General features: G+C 42.9%; 1 protein-coding gene across 2 annotated transcripts in view; it reads right to left on the bottom strand.

Moving 5' to 3' along the window:
* The window catches only part of HAPLN1 (hyaluronan and proteoglycan link protein 1), a 63,750-nt gene that overhangs the window by 20,409 nt on the left and 22,499 nt on the right, over positions 1-20,842 (bottom strand). For both annotated transcript variants that reach the window (XM_019009158.1, XM_019009159.1), the window contains exons 2-3: positions 12,213-12,338; positions 951-1,322 (exon numbers count right to left, since the gene is read on the bottom strand). In XM_019009158.1, the coding sequence (XP_018864703.1) occupies positions 951-1,322; positions 12,213-12,338 (498 nt within the window). The remainder of the gene's footprint in view (positions 1-950; positions 1,323-12,212; positions 12,339-20,842) is intronic.

Here is a 20,842-nt window from a genome sequence, read left to right as displayed (position 1 = left end):
CCCCTTTCCCCTTTTCCTCTTTTTATTTTCTTTCTCCTCTCCCTCTCTCAGGATCCCTCTGGCACACACTTGCTGCTAAATGTCAGAGATGTGAAATGTCTTCATGAAACTTTTAGTTTACCCCTGTGTTCAGTGCAGTGCTTTGGGGAAAAAAAAAGGAGAAAGGGCTAAACACTCTTTTATGTGCATTGAGACTCATAAAATGTATCTGATTTGCGTAAGAAGTAAGAAAAACTGAAATTTTGTCCTCTTTAAACCAGTTTCATTACTTTTTCACTTTACTGATTTCAAGAATAATGCTGAAAAAAATGACATTACATGTAGGAGTTATCCTGACAGGTAATATAAAGATCTTATCTAATTATAAGGCTGCAAAAATGCAAACCCACTGTCTCTGGATAACTACTCCAACATTTTTCATCTTTAAGAGACAATTTGCATTTTCTTGATAATCTAAAATATCCTGAAGTTTTGTAAGTTACTACTGGGGGGTGGAATTTGCAATAATTTCACCTAGGTAAAAAGATGCTGTGGCCTCTGCAAAATGACAGGAGAAAATTAAAACCAGATATAACTCTCCATACTGTGTTTGCTCATCCTTCCTTGGCTCCTCTCCCACCAAGTCTGGCTGGAGTCTGGACAAGCTAGCATGACCTATAGTAGTCCTAATGTTCTTCCAATATTTTGTCATGACATTTTTGACATGATTGTTGTCATGGGCTGCCAGGCCGAGATTCCCTGGGACACAATGAATTCTGCTTCCTCAGCTTGCTGTTATCGTTGATAACACAAAATCAGTGATAACACAAATATCACTGATAACGTCAGTGAAAAACCAGTATCTGATAGCGCAGCATCACCAGTACCAGGAGGGGGAAAAAAAACAAAAAAGCAGGAATTCCCTAACACCACATAAATCCTTCTCGAGGTATGACTCAGATGTCACCTACCTTCCAGATTGAGAGTCACCACTGCCGTGTCATCCTCCAGCCCTTCGATCACCTCGCACTTGTACCTGCCGTAGTCCTCCAGCCTGATGTTGGTGATGACGAGCGAGGCGTCGTTCTCGCTGCTCTCCCGCAGGGACACCCTGCCCTGGTAGCTGCCGTAGCTCTTCCTGTGGTGCCCCATGGCCACGAACACGTCCACCTCCTTGAGGTAATCGTAGGTGAGCTTGGTCCACTTGACACGGATTTTGTGGGTTCCTGAGCCGGCGGTGGACGTGTGCTCGTGGTAGAATTTGCATGGCAGTGTCACGTTGCCGCCGCGGTGAGAGAAGATTTTGGCTTGCTCTGCTACCACAAGGAGACGGGGCCCATTTTCTGTAGGATTTGAGGAGAAAAATGTCAAAAAAAACCACCCACCCCCAAGAATTTGTTTGCATTCTTCCTTTTGCAAAACGGATGTGGTTGATGCCGTAACAACCAGCTGTGTCTGCAGGATCAGTGCTCTGCAATCATTCTGGACCTGTGTTTATAATAAGGTTTATAAACCTGCTATAAATAATTATTTGCTCACCTGAAAGTACCTCAGTGCCCCTCACACAGGTAGAGACAATCCTATAATCATGAGGAGGGCACTGTCTAAATAGATTAACAGAGCTGTACTGCTGATGAATGAACGCCATCACCCATAAAAGGCTCCAAAGCAAACCCCATATTTTCCTTGCTCAAGAGTTGTCTAGCAATGCTTTGTTTTTTATTTCCACAAATATCCAATATTTAAATCCAATTTTTCTGGGGTGGATTTGGCTTTGTTCAGGCAGCAGCACAAAAAGCTCCTTGCAGCCTGGGATCCAGAGGATCCCACTCACAAAAGCAGGAAAAGAGTTAATGTATCAAACAGCATTATTTACACTGACATGAAAAGTGTCAGCAAAATTCTAAAATTTTAGGCATTTGTACTTGTATTTTATTCTAACTTTTGAGTGTAAGCTCCTCTTCTAATCATAGTAAGGCAGTCCAAATGTAAAACCTGATCCTCTGCTGTCCACTCTCTCCATCATCCTAATGGATTTTTTCCTCATCTTTTTTTTCTGACTCTCCTTAAAACTTGTCGCTATTTTATATTTTGACCTCACTTTTCATGCAAACCTGTAAGAGACCTGTCTCCTCTCCTCCTCACACCAGGATTCCTGCTTTCCTTCCCTCTGGTAGGTCACCACAGCAGATGTTGCCCTGTGAAATAATTTTGCTTAGGACAGTCAGCTGGGACAGGTGCTCACTTCCACCCCTGAATCTCTGGGGCTTTTAAAGGCTGTGCTGCCTTGGGAAAACCCTGGGAAATGCAGATTTCATGTGCTAGTCAGCAGATGTACCCAAAAGTAAGAATTTCCCCCCCTTTCATTGCCTCTTGCCTTGCTCCTCATGCGAAGTTTGCAAAACTGGCTGAGCAAGCTCAGCGCTCCCCTTGGGTTTGCTGTCCTTGACCACTGAGACAGCAACCAAAACCTCCAGAAAATCACCAGCTCACTAGGAAAGCACCACCAACCTTATTCTGCATTCACAGGCTGTCAACAAAGACTTTGCAACCCCCTGGGCATGTTCTGCAGGTCGATGTGGCTGCCTAGAAACGTGATTCCCCAGGCCAAGGCTCGGCCTGGCCCTCCCTAAATCCAACAAAAGCTGTGGGTAAGCTCCCAAAAAACACAGGCTGCTGAGGGGCTAGAAGCAATTTTCTGCTGGGGTTGAATCTGGGTTGGTTCAGGAGAATCTTTGGGAAAATTTCCCAAATGGAGGGAAGGGCTGGGAAGACAGGATTCGGGTGGTGAGCTCTCCATGGAGTGTCTATCCCACCCCTCCAGGCCTCTGTCCTCAGCACTGCAGGAATCTGAGGTGTGTCCACAGCACGAGGAGTCTGCAGGGAGACTTTTGGGTCATAAATGTCCCCAGACAGTCCCAGGATTCTGAGTCCTGGTGACAAGGCTGTGGTTAAATGAAATATCGTCCTGAACTGCAGCCTCAGCTGGATTTCCCACTCTGTCCACTCCTGCACTGAGCTGCACCCCAGGGAACGCAGCATTTTGTGTTTGTGCAAACACGTCTGAGGGTGGTAATTGCCAAGACAAGCTTGCTGAGTGGAAATGTGCATCTGCTTGAGGAAAACAGGTATCACAAAGGTGCAGCCCTTTGTCAGGAGTTGCTGTGTCCAGAGCATTGCTGTTCCCTGAGCAGGCCAGGGCTCCAAGAATGAGCAGGTTTGAGTGTTGTGAGGTGTTTTGCCACGGTGAGGGACCTTTCTGCCTGGTGAAAAGCCAAAGCTGCAGAGCAGGTCACCTACAGCCCCTTTTAAATGATGTTCTTTTCCACTGCCTGCCTTTCCAGAGGCTCAGGGATGCTCTAATTATCCATCTTCCCCCTTTCTGGGGAGAGCATCCAAGGAGAGAGGTGATCTGAGGCAAGACACCACAGAAAGTGTTACCAGCAGTTTCCACAGGAGGAGGAGGAGGAGGAAAAGGAAGACAGCCAGCACAGCTTGTCTGCAAATTTTCCTGTTTCCTTTGGGGACAAAGACGTTCCACAGTCCTCTGTCCACCTTGGGAGGAGAAATGTTATGCTTTGGGGTGGTTATTACCAAGAAATCTGATTCAGAGCTCAGCTATGTTGGGTCTTTAATACTGAAATTGTCAAGTTAATAAATATTAGTGGAAAGGGCTGGGGCAGCAGGGAGGCTCTGACTCAGGCTGTCAATGCTCACTCTTTCTAACAACTGTGCCTGTGCCAGCAAGGGCTGGAGGCTTGCCCAGAGCACCGTCACCTCTGACTCCAGCATCAGCATCCTAATTTGGGGATGCTCCTCCTGAAGCTGCTGGCTGCCTCCTGCCTCCTCTGGCCCTCTGCAGCAGCCATCACCTGAGACTCAGTGGCTGTAAAGAACAGAGGGGATGTTAACCCAGAAAAGGAAAGGAAAACATGGCTTTTCTCCTCCTGGAATATCTCCTTTGCCCCTGGAAGTTCCAAGGGAGATGTGACACTTGGAATGTGCTTCCACCCACAAGTTTCGTAAAAGGCTGGTCTTTTATTTTATTTTTTTTTACAGAAAATGTGATGATGTGCCCTTCTCACTGGAAAGACGGTGAGGCAGAAAATTACTTTGCTGCTGCTGCTTCTCCTGGATCTGGGAGAGGAGGAAGGATCTCTGGCTTTCGAGGAAAAGCAGATGTCAGACTGGGGAATGAGGGACAGTTTGGGCTAGAAGACATGAAGGCAGCAGGGACTCAGGATTAAAAATGAGATGACAGGGGTTTGGCAAGAGGCTTAGAGGTCTTTATTATCCAGTAGCCAGTGAAAGCCAAGGATAAATCTAGCTAAACTGCACATTTTTGGGAGTGTGGTAAAATTAATGGTCTTGTTCTTCCTGGAGCTGACAAATTTAAAAAAAAAAAAAAAAAAAACCCAAAAAATCCAAACCCCCAAGAAACCAAACACAGAGCAAATCAGAATCCCTAAATTTAAAATATGTAGTTGTCTCCGCTTTAACTGTTGTGAAACTCAGCTCAAATAAGCAAAATGCTTTCTGATTCCTGGGTTATCTAAGTGAAACAAGGACTGATCTGCTGTGAAGCAATGAAGGGAGATCAGTGATGGGATGATGTTGTGAACTGTGATGGGAGAGGAAACACTGATTTGAAGGGCAGTAGCTCCCTGGCTGCTCCTCTCATGGGCATTCTGACAAGGCTAATCCTTCTAAATAAAATTGCTTTTGTCTCTAAATGGCAGGGATATCTGAAAGGTGGCTTCAAGAAGGAAAAGAGTGGGACACCCAGGTGTGGTCACAGAGCCCAGGGTGTCACTTGAGGAGGATAACACTTCTTTCCCAGAGCTGCTCCCGTCAGAAATACCAGAATTACCAGAAATACCAGAGAATTTGTGAGGTGAACAGCCAAACAACTGTAGGACTCTGGAACCCCTGGATTAAGGAGGGTTTAACCCTCATGGAGGAGCAGTCCTTAAAAGCAGGACAGTTTGGATCTTTGCTGGGGACAGGGCAGGTCTCAGGTGCCACTGCCGAGCCTCAGATTGTGGATGAGCAGCACTGGGCAGCTTCCAGCTGCTCCTTCTGATGGGACAGAGGTGGCAGCACCCTGCTGACTGGCTCTGGTCTCAACTCCAAGGGCAGAATTTGGATTAGAAAGATTTCCCAAGTGGGGCTTTCCACCCTTCCAGGCACATTTTGCATGGTCAGACAGGCAGCAGCCGAGCTGTTAGCACAGAGCCAGGCCCCACTGCTGACAAATTTTCAGTGTTTCTTTCCACTCCTGCCTCCCTGCTATTGATTCTGACAGACTGTGGCCTTTTGTTAATCCTCTTGGTGGAGGTAGGTGGATGACAAAGGCAAAAAGCACAGTGCAGGAGCAGCCAAGCTGGCTGGAACAGGGTTAGTCCAGGATGCAGAAGGAGTCCAGCTCTGCAGGACAACACACATGTCCCAGGCTGTAGGGAAAGGCTGCCTGACAAAAGGTGAAAACTCACTTAAAACACTGATTTTTTTGGGCTGGCTTTGCTGTATCTCAGTACCTGGTTTGAATTGCAAGGGAAAGGATATTTTGCTACCTTAAATGATGAGGCACAGGCTGGGCACCTGTTCTCTCCTCCTCCTCCTCATCTCTGCCTCCCCAGCAGTGGGAAAGTGGCACAATGAGCACTCCTGCTCTGGTGGTCATTGCTCTGTCCATTTCTAACCTTGGTGTTGGTCAGTGTGATGCTCATTTCAAGGACAGTAAGGTGGCCTTGCTCTTTTGGAGCTCTCACTTCAGTCCCACCTGCTGCCTTCTTGGTTTAGCTCAAAATTTTAGTATAAGTTAAGGTTTGTTTGTGTTTTCATTGTGGGCTGTTTTTTGGGTGGTGTTTTTGTTTTTGTTTTGTTGGGTTTTTTTTTCTGTTTTGTTTGTTTGGTTTTTGTTTTGTTGTTTGTTTTTTTGGTTTTTTGTTTGGGTTTTTTTTTGTGTGTGTGTTTTTTAATTATACTTTTGCTGTGGGGGTTTCTTCTGGTCTCCTTTTTTCTTTACTTTTCTCCCTTTACTGGGTTTTGCACACCAGCAGGATGGCAAGCCTGGCTTGGAGGGCCAAGAACACCGTGTGGGGCAGAGAGGATGAGCCACACCACAACCTCTGGCAAACAGCTTTATCTGTTTTATCCACCAGGACTATCCACAGTCCTATGCTGGCCACAAAAATTATTTACTCCAGCATTTTCATGGAGTGCCTTACAAAGCAACAGCAGAAGAAAAAAAAATGTGCATTTTTACATTCAGGAAAAACAAAATCATGAGCCAGGGATGACATCACAGACGTGTTTTTTCAGAAGAATTCATGTCTCCCCTAAATGTTCCACACTGTTAGCAGGCCCCTAGCTTAATAATATCCTATATCATTCTGCTTTAAAAAATCCCCGATTTTTTTTTTTTTTTTTTTGGTTATTGTTTTTGCATTTGTTATTTGTTAAAGGGTTTATTTTAAATTAAAAATTAAAATTTTATTTAAATAAAAGTAGAGAAATGCATTGCTGATGCATAGGAGTACCACTCAAAGAGTACTGAGGAAAAACATGAGGGAGAATTACACACACTTTTTTGCACATAGTGCACATTTTTTCTATATGTATTTTAACTAGTTATCTTTTTACTTCTACTTTTGGGGGAAAAAAAATTAAAAATCTTTTATATATATATCAGCTGCAAGACTGGTGAAAGATGCTCTTTTTTGGCTCAAGCACTGATGCAGTTTTGCTGTGTCATGAGAAAGAAAAGGCAAGGATCCAACTCCCATGTTCCTGCCTCTCAACAGACAGGATAGAGCATCCCCAACACGTTCCTCTTCAGTTTTGATATAAAATTGGTAAGAGAACTGCTAGATAAATCTTTGTGAGAAGCTTCAGTTTCCAAATAATAGTACAGCTAAAAATACCTGGTTTATATATGGCAGAGAAGAAATCTGTCTTTGTAAAAAAGACATTACAAGGCTGGGATAAAACATTTTTCAGCTGATTCCATCTCCTCAACTTGAGTAACTCGTTGAGGGGGAATTGTTAAAGAGGACATATTAACTCAGGTTTAGGTTTCTAGGAGACCTAAGAGCACATAAAACCATCAGGGAAATAACAAACATCATCTCTTCTGAATTATTGCCTTAAATAACTTCTAAGTGTGCTTTGCTTGGGTGTAGATAAATTTCATGGAGATCAGGTGTCACAGAGCAGAACAGGATGGAACAGGAATCAAGGCAATGTCTCTGCACTCTTTCCTCACACAAGTAAATCTTCATGGGTGGCATGAGGACTGTTTGACAAAACCAAAACACTATGCAGAAACTTCAAGGAGCCCTTCCAGTCCCTTGCTCACCCCTAAATGCTATTTATAAACGTGGAATTCCACTGACGTAACCAGAAAAAGGAAAATTAATGATTTAAACCTGTGTCCCATGTGAATCCTTGTGTTTCTGCAGCAATATGTGTTTTTTACAACCCCTTAAGTGATATAAACCTATCACTTAAGGTGTGCTCCAGAGCACGAAGTCTGGGGTGCCCTCAATGACAGCACACTGGTGGCATCCTCAAAATTGTCCTGAACAGCAAAACAAAAAAGCAAGGAGGAGAAAACAAACCAGACATAAAGCAGGAAACACAAAGGCAAGAAAGTGGAAAAAATGTCAGTGTTGTGGCAAGTGGAAATATACAGAAAGGTGGGAAAAAGGAAAGAAGTCAAACGTGGAAAAGTGTGAAGATAATCAAGATTGTCTTGAGCAGATAAGAATTAGTGCATTTAATCTTTTATTATGTTTTTGTCTGGTCCAGAAACTCTTCAGATTCTTGCTCTTTCAGAGCAAGACTTGATTTCAAGAAAAAGAGGTGGACTGTAAATAAAACTCATTATGCTGGAGAAAAAGTTGGTCAAACTTTTCCTCTGCTTTTGTTATTGGTTAATAGACTTATTTCTGTGTGCTTAGGATTTTTTTTTTTTTGCTTTCTCTTGTTTTATTTTTTTTTTTATATATTTTTGTTTCAATTGGGCAGCATTAAAAAGTATTCTCTTAATTCCATGCTGAAATATTTTTTTGGTATGCATAAATAAATCTGTGCAGAGATCTTGGCAGGTAAAGGGGTGCATCTCAAACATAGCAAAATGCTGCATAACATGAATTTCTTACATTCAGAGGAACGCTGAAATGTTAAATTTGATCCTCCATGAACCAAACTTGGTGCTGCCTCTTGTGTTTCAACAGCCTGAAGAAACTGGAATTGTGTCAAAGGCTGTGGCTCACCTTAGGTAATTAACTCAGGAATTAATTGGCTTGGTCAACTCTGCTTATTTTTCAGAGCAGCTACACCCAGGGGAGTGCCTTCATCTCTCAGGGGTGCTCTGTCTTTTTTGGGGTAATTGGTCAGTGAGCAGCACCAGGAGCAGATCAGAGAGAGGGACAAAGTGAGCACTGAAAGGATCCATCCTCTCTCATGGGTCACAGAGACTTTGCAGATCTTCAGGGGGAAAAAAAATAAATCTGAGTCTCTAATTACATTGATATTCTGGGAGCAGTGCTGTTTTCTTTCTGACCAGAAACATCAAATCCACCACAGGCTCCAGCAAAGAAAATAAAGCCACAGAAGTGGTAAAATGCAGCTTTACATATTTTATAAATTTTGTTCATCAATACAGGAATAAAACCAAAGGAGGAAAAAATATATAAAAATATATAAAAAAAGAAATTGGGACAGAGGAAGTAAGCTGAAAGAAGTAACTGTGAGAAGAAGGGAGGTAAAACTATCTTGCAGATGAGAAATTTTGCTCAAGTCCAAATTTAACTGTATTAACCAACAAAGAGAGAACCAGGAGCTAGAACTGACATTGTCAGCAGGAACAGAGCTGTTGATGAAATCAGCAAATCATTTCCAGAGAAAAACTGAAATATTTAAAAGAGAAAAAAGACATGAAGCTGTGTCTACTGCAGTGTGAGAGACTGGGGAAGTGTTTAGTAAAAATAAAGAAAACTCTTTTTTCCCAGGGAGTGGACATTTGAAAGGCAGAGCTCTGTGTCTATGAAAGCAAAGCACAATTGTAGAACAATAACAATTTATGAAATGCTGTTCTGATTGAAAAATATTGAATTTGAGAGAGTTGTCAGGAGATTTTACACTGATGTAGGGGCAGAAAATTGGGGTACCCAGACCTACTGGCACTGGGTGTGGCAAACCTGATGGTGAAGGTGTGACCTCACCTGTCACTTGAGGACAGTACCAGGCATTTCTGAGCAGCAGCAAAATAACAAATACATGTAAAGAGAGTAATTCAACCATTAACCAGCTAATTAGTCTGACCTCAGCAGCAAACATGGCTTTAGATCAGATTTTAAAGTAAGGTTGTTGAGCAGCAAAAATAGAGTCAGGACTAGAAAGAGGGATAAGATGAAGCAGATATTTGCCAAAGAAAGTCAGAGTAATCTGATATCAGGTATATAATAAAAACAAATGTGTAAGGCTGAGGAATGTGATGTATTATTTGCTTGGAGCTTAGGGAATTGAGTGATATGGTAAAAATATATGAAAAAGGCCAGTGAACTGCCTTCAGTACAATTTCTTTAGTATTTCTACTAATTTTAGCTTATAAAGTAATTGTGACTTTTGGATAAATAAAGTTTTCACATGGCTTGTTAAGCAGTGCTGAAGGGAGGAGTATTTAAAATATTTGAAGAAAGAAGGGTGAAAAAGGTAGGATAACATTTAATGCTGAGTGCAAAACACAGCTCTTTGAGGTCCAGTATGAAGAGTTATTGATATAAAGCTTGTACTTGTTAATTTCAAGAGGCAGTGAGGGAGACTGACAGCTAAATACTTTCTCTCACCACAGGCTATTGATCAGCACTGCAGCACAGCTGGGAAGAGCAAATTTGACCCAAGGTCTGAAGAACAAAGCATTGTTAACTGGAAAACAGAAATACTAAGGGCAAATGAGGATTTTATGGATCCTGGAATAAAGATTCTGGAATAAAGTCCTGCCTGGGTGTACTCAAGGAGCAAGAATTCAGATGAGAACCAGTGTAAAGATGAATTCCTGATATTATCAGGTGTCAGCATCCAACTAGTACAGTGATCAGGAGGTGATACACTTAGAGAAGAATTTAAAAAGTACACTCAAATGGTATCTGTGGGTATATGGTGCTAACTTATTGGTGTTTCAAAATGAATTTCAAAGAAGAAAAAAATGTTATTTGTAAGCCAAAAAACAACAGAAGGAGAAGAACAAGACCATAAAATAAATGTGCAGAATTAGGAGGATGTTTTCCATATCAGAAAACTCTTTCACAGTAAGAAGACCTGAAACCCAGCTTTGTAACAAATTAAACTCAGCCTAGAGGAGATTGCATGAGGTAAAGAATGGGGAATATAACAGTTTCCTTCTCTGCCTCAGGAAATCCCTTTCACCTCTCTGTAAGTACTTAAATACACAATGTTCACACACCTTTTGTAATTCCAAGGCGTTCCCAGGCACGCCACCCTGGCAGAGTTTAGCTACACACCTCCTGCATTTCAGCTGGGGAGAGGGATGCTGGGTTTGTTAATGTGATTAAAAAAAAACACACCTGAACACCTTCTGCAGTGTTCCCTGATCTCCATCCCATCTCCAGGTGTAGATTCTTTAATCTCTTTTTTATTTCTTTTGCAGCATTGGGGAGGAGAGGGATCCCAGCCCTGGTGGGATTCCACAATGCAGAGAGAAATAGCAAAAACCAGAAGCAAGAATGCCACCTCCCAAGCAGTTTCAGTCTCTTTGATTTGTGGTCTGCCTGTGTATTTCAGTGCCTGAACCAGCTGGTGGGAGAGCTCAAATTTAAATCTTTATCCGGCTCTTCTTCAAAAAATAAACCCTTGAGGCACAGGTGAGTTCTCATGGGGAGGGAGGAGGGTTCACCTTGAAAGCTCTGTGAGCTCTGAACTGCTTGGTTTAGTAACAGGGGACATGTATGACAGCTGAATGACACTTACTGCACTGATTTAACTCTCCAGAAAGGTAAAGCTCAGAGATAAAAAGCTGCACTATACAAGGAAAGGCAAAATATATGTTTGTTAGACATCAGTGTTTGAAATTTCCTGGAAATTGGTGAGCCCTGGGAAAGAAAGATTATCAGAGCAGCGATAGGTCTTCATTTTGACATCACACTTTCATTTGACCTTCATCCTGTGATTCTGCTCAGAGGGAGAGCAGCTCTCTGACCTTGACAATCCCTCTTTTAATAGGTGCAGGGTGCCTTTAACTTCTGTGACTTTCCTGTGATTTCCTGAGCGTTCAGCCCTTTCCTGGTGCCCTGCTCTAGCTTGGTAATTCATATTTACACAAAAACTCAAACAGCACGATTTTCTGGCTGTTGAGAGGGGGGAATCAAACTTTAAAAAGAGAGAGAGATAGGGAGAGAAGGGACGGTAATTCTGCATTTCTTAATTTTGCAAAATTGATTTCAGCCAGGCTCAAGGAAGGCAGGAGTGAGAGCAGGAAAATCCCTGTTCATTCTGCTTGTCCTTACTGCATAAACCCCCTGATTCTTCCTATGCAGGATAACCCTCAATGACTGAAGCTGGGACTGAAAAAACAGCTGCATTGTGCTGCAGGCTCAAATCCTGCACAGCTATAATCTCTGGGACTCAAACGTGAACCAAACAGGATTATGCAGAAGGCCAGGATAATATTTAGTGTGAATTAAAGGTATGAGGAAAGGCACTTTTCTTTCAGGGTAAGTTACTTTTTTTATTTTTTTTTCCCCTGGTTTACGTTGCTCAATTAAGATCTCTGATGTGCTGAGTCTTTTTAAATAAACCATGGCAATAAATTTCTGTGCTGTGGAGAGCTATGTACAGCAGACCTCTTAAAATCAAATCTATTCTACAATAAACTGAAGTATCTCAACCCACTGCAGTTGTTTATTACTTTAAGATGCATGCTCTTTCTCTCTGTCTTAAATCATCCTGTACTTTACTCACTAACCTTTACAAGGTTGTTACTAAGTGCTATTAAACAGTGCAACTTTTTTTTTTTTTTTACTTTGCATAGGAGAAGTAATAATTCAACAGAACCAGATTAGGAAACATTTGGTCACCAGTAATTAAAAGCATTTAAAAAATAGTGTGACAGCATTAAAAAAAAAAAGTAAATTAAGGATCATTAAGCACATTATTCTGTTTCCCTCAGCAATATGAAGATATTGGTATTTTCTCACTTATTTCCTTACCTTGAATGTGAACAATTCTCTCATGCTCCAGACTTGAGTTGCCAGGGTGAGGTTCAGCCCAACAGACAGAGATCAGCACCAGAAAAAGTAGACTCTTCATCTTTACAGCCAAAAGAATCTTCTTCACTGTAAGGGCATCACACAGGGAGAGGATTGTGAATTTTTGGAATCCTTTTACAGTGTTGCACTGCACAACTTGTTCAAGCAGTGATCTTATGATTTTTTTTAATGTATTGAACCCACTCAGCTGACAGAAGTTACAGAAGTTAATTTTTGGGGCATGAATATTGGACCATTTTATTGTGGAGTTCAACTAAGCGAAGCTGGCAATCCAAATTTAACTCTGCCTGTGCAGAAAATCAACAAGAAAAAAAATAAATAAGTGCACAGACAAATATTCCTGAGCCCAACTCCTTCCAAGACCACACGTAAGCAGTACCTGTGTTTCCAAAGAGGCTCTGGTGTACTTTTGATTTTCCAGACCTACTCTAGGTCTGGTCTGCAAATACAATTAAAACAATCAAAGCTCTATCACTGTATCTCTACCCACTGCATGATGCAATCTGCTGGTGACAGGTTTTCAAGATTAAAACAATCTTCTTGTAGGTTTTGGCTTTTCCATCAAGTCTGCAGCTTAACTTAGCAGTCAGGGCGGCAAATTTGCTCCAGCTGAGCAGCAAAGATGACAAAACATTTATTAGGCTGACTAGGAAGATCAGCTTTACTTCAGATCCACTTACCACTTTAAAAGATGCCTAAACACACAATCAAATGTTTGAAACCATGCACAAAGTGGGTTAGAGTTGAATATGCTACCGCTGCAGTTGCCCTGATTGATTTTTCATTCATTTCCACCTAGAATGCTGACGCACTAACTGAGTGTGCCAGGTAGGGTCTCTGCAGTCAGCAGAGCTCAGCGCTGCAGGGAAAATCTCTGCCAGCCTCTGACAAGTAATTAGGCAAATGAGGACCTGAAATAGAAAAGGAGGCATAAAATAAAAGAGGTTTTGTGTGGAGGCTTTGGGCTGATGTTGTGTTTTATGGCTGTAGTTTTTATGAATCTGATTCCTTGAAATAAAAGGGAGTTGTTTCCCAACTTTGCCTTTCAAGAGAGTAGGATTTCCCCCACCCCCCATCATCAAATAGTTGTGGCATTATTAATATGATTTTTTTTCTCAAATGCAGAGGGATAATTATTTCTTTTTTTTTTTTTTTTTTTTTTTTTTTTTTTTTTTTTTTTTTTTTTTTTTTTTTTTTTTTCTCTATCAGAGCAAGAAACACATAAAATTTGCAGAGTAGTCAGTCAAAACCAGGATCTGGGTGTAAGTTTTGAAAGCAGTCCCCTACCCCCAAGCAGACACAAAACCTGAAGTGCTTCAAGTCCACATCTAAGTACTGTAACCTGAACCAACCTCTGCTGCAGACTGAAATGCAAAAAAAAAAAATGCTATTGCCAGTTTTCCATATCAGAACATGCACTTTTACTTGCCTGCCCTTCCATTTCTTCACAGCCAGCTTGGGTGGGAGCTCAAAACCAGCTCAGCATCCCTGAATCCTTCCTGTGGAGTGCCTAGAGGTAGGACAAGTGCTGGCTGCACTCTCTTTCCCAGGTGGTCCAGGCTCAGTAACTCAAGCCTCCGCGGCCACTCCCTCTTTCCTGGAAAGCTTGGGAGGCTGGTGACCTCCATCTGGGAGAGCAAGGACAGATGTGGCTCCCTCTAGAGCACATCAGCCCGAGCCTGGGCTCGGAGGGCCAGCTGGGTGCTCCTTCTGATGCCTTGGGATTTTAGTTTTCTATGTTTCAGCTCCTGCAGTGCACTGGTGCCCAGCTCTGAGCTGCATGCAGAGTGTCACCCACTGTCCTCACACTTTGCTCACACACAACAATCCCTCTGGGCTCAGAGCTCAAGGACACCCCACAGCCTCAGGCCCCAAAAGCACAAACAAAAGTGACTTGGGGGGAGCAAACTGGGGCTAAATGACTTCATTTAATTCATTTAATTGCAGGATTAACCCTGAGATGTGAGTGGACCCAAGTTAGAATTGTCTGAAACACTCTCATCCATTTTGGGTGTAGCCCCTGGGAGGCTTTTGCCTGCCCAAGGTGCACCTGTTGAAGACCTTTAATAAATATCCACTTTTATTCTGCCCATCTTGCCCAGCTGCTGCTCCAGGTGGCCGCCCCAGGGCTCCTGCAGGGTGGCACTGCTGGCCTGGGACACTCCCCTGTGACACTGCCCCTCACCAACCCCACGCCCTGTGTTTCCTCTCAGAACGCAAAATGCTGCAGCTTTGGGCTAGGGGGTGGGCTTTTTATTTTACTTTTTTGGCTGCTGGCTAACATGTGACATGTCTATTTTATTAATGATTTTTATTGATTTAGATGTAGCCTGTTTAACAAAGGAGCTGTGTTTGGAAGGCAAGGTCTGTGGGAGTATTCCCACCTCTGCCTGCAGCTTGGAGGCAAAACCTCTGGGCTCTGTGAGTGGGGAAAAGCCCACAGGGGCTCTGCAGATCAGCCTTGACAGCTCACTGACACTTTGACTTTACTTCTTGCCACAAATCTGCCCTTTTCTGTGGCACTGGTGGCAGGAAACAGCCTCAGGGACCTTTCTTGGGGGCATCCAGACCAAGCACAGGCAGTGAGGAAGATTCACCTGCCGGTAGCAGGGATGGAAAGCTCCATACGTGCCTCACCTCCCTTTCCTGTCTCCCTAAACTGATGGGGGAAACTCCTCTGTGCAGCACCATGCCATGGTGATTTCCAGAATAAACAATTTCGGGATGGAGGATACACCTTTTAGGGATATTTCCCTGTACCTCCAGGCAGGTAAAGATGGTTTTACTCCAGAGAGTTTGTGTGACAGCATCACACAAGCAGGGTGAGAGGCAGGCTGGTTCTGACCTTGAATTCTGCTTTTCCTTTTCCTCAGATCCAGCTGGACCATCCCCACATGTCACAGACATGGCAGCCTTGTGGCTACAGATCACCACGGGGTTTTGGTTTGGATTCTGGGGTGGGGATTTAGCCAAGCTGGTGGCATTTTGGATCTGTAAAAAGGCAGAGACTGTGCCACGTGTAGCAGCAGCTGGGGAAATGTGTGTGCCTGAAGTGAGGAACGAGCTGGTGCCACTCTCCTCCTGGGATTCCCCACGACAGGAACGGGGGCACCGAGCCAAGGATACATTACCAGCCCAAGAATCTGACCCCTGGTGCTTTGTAGGTTATCCAAAAAGCAATTAGCCAGAGGAATTGACATCCTCAGCCTCTAGCCAAAGCAATAGAACTCAGACTCCATTTCTGCAGCAGCCTGGGACAACCTCAGGGGGGACGTGATAGGTGTGGATGTTTTCATATTAAAATTAATAAAATCTTTGGCTGGGGCCAGATGATTTTTTAAATTTTATTTTATTTTTTTTTTATTTTTTAGGATGTGGTAAAGATTAGTCATACTCAGGAAACTCACAGTGGTTTCAATTACTGCAGTTTATGATTCTGCTATCTCCATGGACAGGCACGCAGAGAAGCTGGGAAGCAGTTTTAAAGGGAAAGAAGTTTTAAAGGGAAAACCTCAAGGCTCAGAGAGGTGTTCAAGGCCACTGTACATTCAGGGTTTCAATTCTCAGGAACTGCTCATTCCCAGATACATTTTGAGGCTCAGACATTAATCACCATTTTTTAATACTTACGTAGCCTTAATTCATCTACTACTGGCATATCTAAAAGGCTGTAAAGCACCAGTTTTTGTATTTTAACATCATATTACAAGAGTTTACAGCATGCTTTCAAGCAATTCTGCTGCATAAGTGACAAGCATCTCTCTGAAGGGCAGAGCACTGAAAAACAGCTTCACCTACCAATGTCTGTTTTGAATAGAATAACATATCTCTTGTTTACTTTTGCAGCTGCTGTCTAGCTGCAGAACATGCAAACATCCACTGTGTGAGGACAAGGGCCACCTACCTCAATATTCTCTCTCTGGCAGGAGTTAAAAGCCTCTAAAGTGGAAAGCTTTGTGTTCACAGGAGTTACTTTTCGTCTTATGTGAAGAGGTGATGATGTCTCATATCAAATGTTTGTTTCCGTGAGTTGGAAGAGCTGTGGAAGCCTGAACTGAAAATGGCACAGGAGGAACCCAAACTCCTTGGGCAGAAACAGGGACCCTCCTAATAAAACTTTGTACTTTTCTATGGAGCATTATAAACCCAGTACACTGAGGCTCAGCAAGTAAAGGAATCAGTGGCACATAAAGCAGGCAGCAGGATTAATAAAATCAGTCTTGATAATTTGGGGTTGAAATAACCCCCAGATCCATGGATTATTCACACCCATGCACCAGCCTACTGTATAACACAAGCCTTTACATGCCCCTCTCTGTGGAGCTCAGATCTGTCTGGGAGCTGGTGTTAAGCAGAGAGAAATATCCATTAGCAGAACAAAATATGTGTATTTTCAGGGAGATGGTGCCAGCAGCAGTAATGAAGGGTGTCTCATCTTCAGACCTGTCTGGTGGGTAATAGAAGAAGAAGAAGACCAGTCCAGGCAGTACTCACACACTCCCTTCAGCAGCTTTTCTTAAATCTGGCAGCTTGGAGCAGAACACTTCGATCCAGCTGATTAAACAGATTTCTGCTTGGTCCCAAGGCTCCTAAAGGTCAAATCTTATCTGTACATGTGGACCCCTGGGTTTTGGCAGCTGAGCCAAACCATGAGAATGGAATTCAGCTCCAGACTGTGGAGCACCTGAGCTATTTTGTCTGTGTGCAAAATGTTCACATCCCACTCAGAAGTCCAGACTATTGTCACAGTCAGTTTGTACCTGGTCAAGGTGGTCAGTGGAAGGGAGGTGTGTGTTTCACCAACCTAGGATGCCTTTTCCCCATTCATTTTTGGTTTTTAATAATCTCCACCTCCTCCAGAAACCTTTCATTCTCCAAACACAACCAAATATTCTTTTCCAGCTGAGGACTTGAGACCTCAGGTCACCAAATCTGATGAAAATCCATTGCCATGACTACCCTTACAATGCCTCCTCTGGATTCTGCTTTTTCACTTATTTTGCTAAGACAGCTCTTTCTCCTTGAAAAAGTCCCCCAGGATGATGGAATCAAGGCAGGACAGATTCACCAGACTGGTCCCCAAGCTAAATTGCTCTTGAAAAATAAAATTTTCTGGTGCTGTGGTGAAAAACAAAGAGCAATTGCTGGCATAGGAATGATAATGTTACATTCTCGATTAGGATGACTTAAAGGTCGCATTCCAAGGCCTTCCTATTCCTTGGTACTTCAGTATTTAAAGCAGTTTGTGAGGCTGTGTGAGATTTGGGGCCATCTCAGGTGGCAGACAGTCTGTCTGGAGAACAGGTTGTCATCGTGGCTCTCCAGCCATGGGCAGAACAGCTCAGTGCAAAAGCAGCATGACACCCCAAACACATCTGCAATCCTCTGGAGCCCAGTAATTTCCCAGGAGGAATGCTGATAAAGTCCTTGCAGAGAGAAAGAAAATGTCTTTAGGGTCTTTGATGTGCCTGGCTTGCACCAGATATGGAATTTATACCAGAATTTATTCCAGAAACTCAGGGTAACAGTGCTCCTCTCATGATTTGTAGGGTAGAGTCAAGGTCATGTGTCCTAGAAAACTTGGTATTCCCAGTTTTAAATACGATCAGGGATAAAGCAAATTTTACCCTGGAAGGAATGTTGTTCACTCAGAGCCTCCATTAGTTTTATTTCTTGAGTTTTCTTGGAGTTTTTATGGGTTTTTTTGTTTGTTTGTTTGGTTTGGTTGTGTTTGGTTTAGTTTTTTTTTAAATTTTATTTTAATAATGCTCTGAGTAAACATGTTTTTAGTCCAGGAATCTGGATGCTTTTCCTTGAAGTATGGCAGTGGGATGCCCTTTGATAACAAAGAAAGGCAAATTTGTTTTCTGTGTTATGAACTGGATCTATTTTTTGGCAGTCCCTTCCTCTAAACAAAGTTTTTAACTCAATCTCCACTCAGCAGCAGCCTTCAAAAAAATGAGAGCTGTCTTTCCAGACAGATTGTGTTTGTATTCTGATATTTTCTTCAGCAAAAAGCTCTTCTTGAGCATGCAAGCATGGAGGTCACTGGGAATCAGTAGAAAACTTGATCTCCCCCTCACTTTCTTTGTCTTTTAGCTGTATTTACAAATCTGGCTTTTCATCAGGGACTTTCTGCTCCCCAGGTCCTCTACAATTACCCTCATCTTTTCTTCAAGGTGATTCCTTGGTGGCAGGAATATTTCCCACTGCCCTGGAAAACTTCTGCAAACTCTCCTTGGGAATTTCTGCCAGGGTTTTGGTGTTTCTGGTTCTGCCTGTTCTCTCCTGCATGCTTGGGTTTCTACAGGGTCATAAATGTCTTAAATTTCCAGTGCTCTATCCCCCTGCCAAGGCTGGATAAAAGTTGGGTGCCTGTCCTCTTTAGATAGTTAAAAAGGAATAAATCTAATCTATCAAATAACATTAGGCAGTTTCTTACAAACTCTTAACTTTGTTACAATATGATTTTATTATTATCTATTATCTATTATTTTTATTATCTATAATCTATATATTATATATTAATTATTATTATTATTATCATTATTATTATTATTATTGTTATTGTTATTGTTATTGTTATTGTTATTGTTATTATTATTAATTGCTGTCTTTGGGAGCTTGAGCTGCCTTTCTGTGCCCACACTAGTTGTGCCAGATTTCATGCTTTAAACTGAATGGTTAGTCCAGACCACCCACCTTTTCTAATTGGGCAGACAGAATTTTTGAGGTTTTTCTGTGCAGTGAAAAGGCAAATAATTTACTGAAAGCCCATTCAGGCTGGTGGACATTTTGAAATTTAATTAATTAGGATGAAACTAGGGATATTTGAGTAGGGAGGCTCTAGGATTGATTGTTCCCACTGTCAATTTTCAGGCAGCTTAACACCAAAGCAGCACCACTCTCTAAATTCTGCCAGGCACAGCACCCAGGATGACGAAAAATGGGTTTTTTTCCAACTTGCAGTCCCATTTCACAGCTTTCTGTGGTGAGTGGTTGCTCCTCCCTCCCATAGCCCATGCCACCTTTCCCCCCAGAGACCTCCCATGCCCTCCCAGCCACTGAAGTTGGGGCTTTGAAGCACACCTGGAAGATGAATCTACACAATCTAAACCTTCTCCAGCTCCCACCAAGTCCGTGCATATCCTTGGTGCAAAAAAAACCCTGTTATTGCACATGGAAAAGAAAATGAGCCTCAAACACCAACCCCTGCTGAAAGGAGAGGGAAAAGTTTCTTTTCTGGAAATATGGGAAAAATTTAGTTAATTCAGAAGCAGACAGGTAAACCACCTACTGATACACCTTGCATGAATTCCGTGCCGCTGCGGGCAGCTGGCTCCCAAACACATTTCAACTTTTTGGCCACTCAGACTGAGTGGTCTGATCGTCACTTCAAATTTAGTCTCAGACTTTTAGCTTAGGAAATATTGTAAAAGTCATGGGAATGTTTGGGAAGTGTCCATGTAATGGGTAGTGCTCCGAGGTTTGGGAATGGGCCAGGTACTCTCTGTTTCCTCCAGGGGAGGTGCAGCATCTCCTTTCTGACTGTCCCACATTTAATGTGGGGGAGTCCCCATTCCTTCCCCCCTGCCATGCTGACTGTTCCAGCAATATAAAGATTAAAATTAAAGACATTAAGAGTGCTGTCACATCCTTCAAGGATACCACTCTGTGAGAGAGCAGATGCGCTGCCAGACTTCCTGAGCGGGAGCTGGTGCCAGCCTGCTGTAAGGAATTACTAGCGGTGTAACATTTTTGTCATGGGTCCTGGTGCAGAGCATAAAACAGGACTCCTTGTCCAGCCAACCATGAGAACTCAGTCCTGTCCTCCCTCTCTTCTTTCTTTTTTTTTTTTTTGTTCTTGTGGTTTGAGAATTGCACTGTCTGCACTCCCAGTGTCATTGAGAATGACTTTAAGAAGCCACTCACTTTCAAAAAGAAATAATACCAATGAGATAGTACCAATGATACAGTGATACATTGCCCTGCACACTTTCAACCTGAAGTTCCACCTTGAGTCACTGCTTCTGAGAAGGTAAACACTTTAGTTTTACAACAGCACAGCTTTCATCAAACATCTGCTCCTTACTGCAAACATACGTGAGTTTTCTTTGGCTATCTGGTGGTGAGGAATTGGCTGCGGGTGCAGCCAGATCAAAGCCATATGGGGATCATTTGTGAAAGCACAGCTCTTTCAGCAGTCTTTTTTAAAATTGAATTAATCTGCAGTCAATGGCAAAACACACTTTCTACTGAGATCAGTTGTTCTGCAGAGGGTGGAGGTCTCGGGGTCAGGCCGTGGGCTCAGGCTTTGGGGGGACATGAGTTCAGCCTGGAAGCTGGAAGGGGTGGGGAGGATTGGTTCTGTGTTCCTGAGCTCCCTCCTGGTGACACCATGGTGATGTTTCTTATTGTGGAAAGGAGTATTTTTAGAGTTAGTAGGAGCTGCAGTGTCGGTGCAGCGAGACTTTACCAGGAGAGATTTGTAATTCTTCGTGAGCCCACCACTGTAGGACAGAAACATCTCCACGTGCTGAGGCCCCGTGTGACAGCTTCTTCACACAGGA

The sequence above is a fragment of the Parus major genome, chromosome Z (genome assembly GCF_001522545.3).
Source record: "Parus major isolate Abel chromosome Z, Parus_major1.1, whole genome shotgun sequence".
NCBI classification, from domain to species: domain Eukaryota; kingdom Metazoa; phylum Chordata; class Aves; order Passeriformes; family Paridae; genus Parus; species Parus major.
This window is presented reverse-complemented; position numbering and strand designations above follow the sequence as displayed.